The 4,649-nt window shown below is 41.6% G+C and overlaps 1 protein-coding gene across 1 annotated transcript in view; it reads left to right on the top strand.

Annotated features, from left to right (window-relative positions):
- Window positions 1-937, top strand: part of LOC139640247 (piezo-type mechanosensitive ion channel component 2-like) — a gene marked incomplete at its 5' end in the record, with an annotated part of 9,934 nt that extends 8,997 nt beyond the window's left edge. The window contains 2 exons of the mRNA XM_071514424.1: window positions 1-140; window positions 719-937. The exon at window positions 1-140 is cut by the window's left edge and continues 2 nt beyond it. Coding sequence (XP_071370525.1) covers window positions 1-140; window positions 719-820 — 242 coding nt within the window. The remainder of the gene's footprint in view (window positions 141-718) is intronic.
- Window positions 938-4,649: the final 3,712 nt, after the last annotated feature.

The following is a 4,649-nucleotide window of genomic DNA, read 5'->3' on the forward strand; positions in this document are numbered from 1 at the left end:
TAATGGGCCTGTATGCGTCGGTGGTTCTGGTGATAGGGAAGTTCGTCAGAGAGTTCTTCAGTGGGATCAGTCACTCCATCATGTTCGAGGAGCTTCCCTGTGTCGACCGGATCCTCAAACTCTGCACCGACATCTTCCTGGTACAAACAAATCTTTATTGACATCTTCCTGGTACAAACAAATCTTTATTGACATCTTCCTGGTACAAACAAATCTTTATTGACATCTTCCTGGTACAAACAAATCTTTATTGACATCTTCCTGGTAAAAACAAATCTTTATTGACATCTTCCTGGTACAAACAAATCTTTATTGACATCTTCCTGGTACAAACAAATCTTTATTGACATCTTCCTGGTACAAACAAATCTTTATTGACATCTTCCTGGTACAAACAAATCTTTATTGACATCTTCCTGGTAAAAACAAATCTTTATTGACATCTTCCTGGTACAAACAAATCTTTATTGACATCTTCCTGGTATAAACAAATCTTTATTGACAACGAACCGGCTGACAGCCTGCTGTGTTAGTTCTCCAGTGTCCAGTCCAGTCCAACAGTCCAGCCAATCACGGTTTTACTGTGATCAGACCGTGTGTTGATCTGATTGGCTGCTGTGTGTTAATCTGATTGGCTGCTGTGTGTTAATCTGATTGGCTGCTGTGTGTTAATCTGATTGGCTGCTGTGTGTTAATCTGATTGGCTGCTGTGTTGCAGGTGAGAGAGACTGGAGAACTGGAGTTGGAGGAGGAACTTTACGCCAAACTGATCTTCCTCTACCGATCTCCAGAAACCCTGATCAAATGGACAAGGCGCTGACATCATGGATCAATACAATATTAATGATCAATATCAGTTATTGTCTGTGGACATAAAACAGAGGAACAAACTTCAGAGAAATCATGTTTTAGAATAAAAGATATAACTGAACTTAGAGCCAAGGTTCTCTTTAACTACAGTACTGTGAGTACTGTAGTAGTACTGTAGTCCAGGACTACACAGGAGTACTGTAGTCCAGGGTTACACAGGAGTACTGTAGTAGTACTGTAGTAGTACTGTAGTAGTACTGTAGTCCAGGACTACACAGGATACTGTAGTACTGTATTAGTACTGTAGTAGTACTGTAGTATAGTACTGTAGTCCAGGATTACACAGTAGTACTATAGTAGTACTGTACTATTACTGTAGTAGTACTGTAGTGCAGGAGTACTGTAGTAGTACTGTACTAGTACTGTAGTAGTACTGTAGTCCAGGAGTACTGTAGTAGTACTGTAGTAGTACTGTAGTAGTACTGTAGTCCAGGATTACACAGTAGCACTATAGTAGTACTATAGGAGCTGTAGGAGCTGCGGGAAGGCCAGTGGACCAATAGGAGCTGCAGGAGGGCGGGGCTAAACCTGGCACTTCCTGATGATTTCCAAACTGATCTGTGAGCTGCATCACACACCACTGAATTATAGTGACATCACATCACACTACAGTGACATCACATCACACTACAGTGACATCACATTACAGTGACCACATTACAGTGACATCACATTACAGTGACATCACATCACAGTGACATCACATCACAGTGACATCACATCACACTACAGTGACATCACATCACAGTGACATCACATTACAGTGACATCACATTACAGTGACATCACATCACATTACAGTGACATCACATCACAGTGACATCACATCACATTACAGTGACATCACATCACAGTGACATCACATCACATTACAGTGACATCACATCACAGTGACATCACATCACATCACAGTGACATCACATCACAGTGACATCACATTACAGTGACATCACATCACATTACAGTGACATCACATCACATTACAGTGACATCACATCACATTACAGTGACATCACATCACAGTGACATCACATTACAGTGACATCACATCACATTACAGTGACATCACATCACATTACAGTGACATCACATTACAGTGACATCACATTACAGTGACATCACATCAGATTACAGTGACATCACATTACAGTGACATCACATTACATTACAGTGACCACATTACAGTGACATCACATCACATTACAGTGACATCACATTACAGTGACATCACATTACATTACAGTGACATCACATTACATTACAATGACATCACATCACATTACGGTGACATCACATCACAGTGACATCACATCACATCACAGTGACATCACATCACAGTGACATCACATCACAGTGACATCACATCACAGTGACATCACATGACGTCCTGCTCCTCCTCCAGGTGTCTCAACAGAACATGTAATCTTCATTGTGACTGTCCATGTTAAAGTGTGTAATAAAGTTGTGATACTGGGACCAACTGAACTCCAGTCTGCTTTACTGGGATGGGACTCTTCTTCTTCTACTACTTTATAGAGAGACAGAGAGAGAGAGAGAGACAGAGAGAGAGAGAGACAGAGAGAGAGAGAGAGAGAGAGAGAGAGAGAGAGACAGAGAGAGAGAGAGACAGAGAGAGAGAGAGAGAGAGAGAGAGAGAGACAGAGAGAGAGCAGTTTAGGGAGTAATGGGAGTTGTCTCTCTCTTTCTATGTCTCTTTCTATGTCACTCGTCCAAAGGAAAGTGAGGCTGTAAAGTTTGTATTTTTACATAAATTAACCCAAATCTGATTCCTACAAACTGAAACATCATCAGATCTTACTATGAATTTGAAAAAATCTTCCTCATTGAGAAGAATAGCATTAGATTTGGATTCATTTACAATGGAAACCCGCATTTTTTACAGCCTGGCTTTCCTGTGGGCGAGAGACACCGACAGAGACAAAGAAAGAGAGAGAAAACACAGAGTTGTCACAGAAGAGCACACTGTAAAAAATGAATCCCTAAATCACAGTGTCTCTCTTTTGTTTGTCCGGTTTTGTCTTAAATCAAACTGTTAATGGACAACAAAGCCTAATCTTAGATCTGGATCACACTAACTGGATTATTATAACTGAGCTAAGGAAGCTGAGGAAGCCGAGGAAGCCGAGGAAGCTAAGGAAGCTAAGGAAGCTGAGGAAGCTGAGGAAGCTAAGGAAGCTGAGGAAGCTAAGGAAGCTAAGGAAGCTGAGGAAGCTAAGGAAGCTGAGGAAGCCGAGGAAGCCGAGGAAGCCGAGGAAGCTTCCCTCTGGCCTGAGGCTTCCACTGTGACCCTACAGGGTCGTTTGATTGTACCGGCAGCTAAAAATGTGAAAAAGGAAATAAGGAAAGCTAAGCTGAAATATAAAGACAAAGTAACTCAATGGTCGGGATGGAGAGGAAAGGGAAGAAATCTGTTTGATCTGACAAACCTGATGGGGCGCTGGCCGATGAACTGAATCATTTTTACTTACGTTTTGATGAGCATGATTTTAAAAATGAACATCTAGCTTTTAGGGATGATGCCAGAATCCCTGAGGGTGTTTCCACCGATGAGGAGAAAGTGCTGAAATCTGTCATGAGCACTAAGCAGAGGAAAAGTCCAGGCTGCTCAAAACCTGCACCAGGCAGTTCTGTGGCATTCTTTCTTTTATATTCCAGTGTTCACTTCTTCAGAGAGAGCTTCCAAAATATGGAAAGACTCTATTGTAGTGCCAGTGGCCAAGGTTAGGATCCCAGATCACTAAGTGATTATCGTCCTGTGGCCCTTACTTCTCTGACTATGAAGGTTTTTGAGAGGAGGTGAAACACCCAGCAGGGAGTAAAAACCATGCTAGGTTGCTTTTTAGTGACTTTTCCTCTGCTTTTAATTGCATACAGCCCCACATTCTTGCATACAGACTTATGAGTAACTTTGCTATGGATTTTAATACTGTAAGCTGGCTCATGAGCTTTTTAAATGGGGCTCTCTCTAGTGTTCTTCCACTGGTTCACCACAAGGCTGCGTTCTCTCACCCTTATTGTTTGTTTTGTACACCAGTGATTGTGTAAGCCAGCATGTGTCCTGACATATCATCAGGTTTGCAGATGACTCTGTTATAGTGATTCTTCTCAATGAGAAGACTGAGCCTTACCAAGGTCCAACTGTTAAGGAGTTCTTACAGTGGTGACACTTTTCTTAAAGTCAATGAATCGAAGACAAAAGAAATGGCTTTTGACATTCTGCCCCCATCATGACCTTCATAGAGGTCGACAGCCAGTACAAATATCTGGGACAACTGTGGATGATAAACTAACTTTGAGCTCAATGTGAAGGCAATCTTAAAAAAAGGTCACCAGCACTTATTCTTTTTAAGGAAGCTTAGCAGTTTTAATATCATAACATATCACTTTTGAAAATGTTTTGCTCATCTTGTATCAGTCAGTCCTTACCTTTCCTTTATTTGCTGGTTCGGGAATCTAAACCTGACGAATAAGAATATGTTAAAGACAATTGTGAGGATGAGCTCTGAAATCACTGGCTGTGATCTGAATGTCTTTCTCAGAAGAGGGTCATCAGGAAGCAGGATATTCTTCAGGATGTTCTCTACACCTTCTTTATTCTGAGTTTTCCCTCCTTCCCTGGGCGGAGGTATAGGATGCCTCGCTGTAGCAGGAACAGATGGTGGCTCTTTTGTCCCAGAGGCGATCCAGAGTTTGAACCTTTATGTCCTTTAAGCTTTAAGTGTTTCAGGACCAGATCTGAACGTCTTTTATGTTCCTTT

Source organism: Centroberyx affinis, unplaced genomic scaffold (genome assembly GCF_046629955.1).
Source record: "Centroberyx affinis isolate AG114_WGS23_722 - 3 ecotype Tasmania unplaced genomic scaffold, CSIRO-AGI_Caff_v1 ptg008765l_1, whole genome shotgun sequence".
In the NCBI taxonomy this organism is placed as follows: Eukaryota; Metazoa; Chordata; class Actinopteri; order Beryciformes; family Berycidae; genus Centroberyx; species Centroberyx affinis.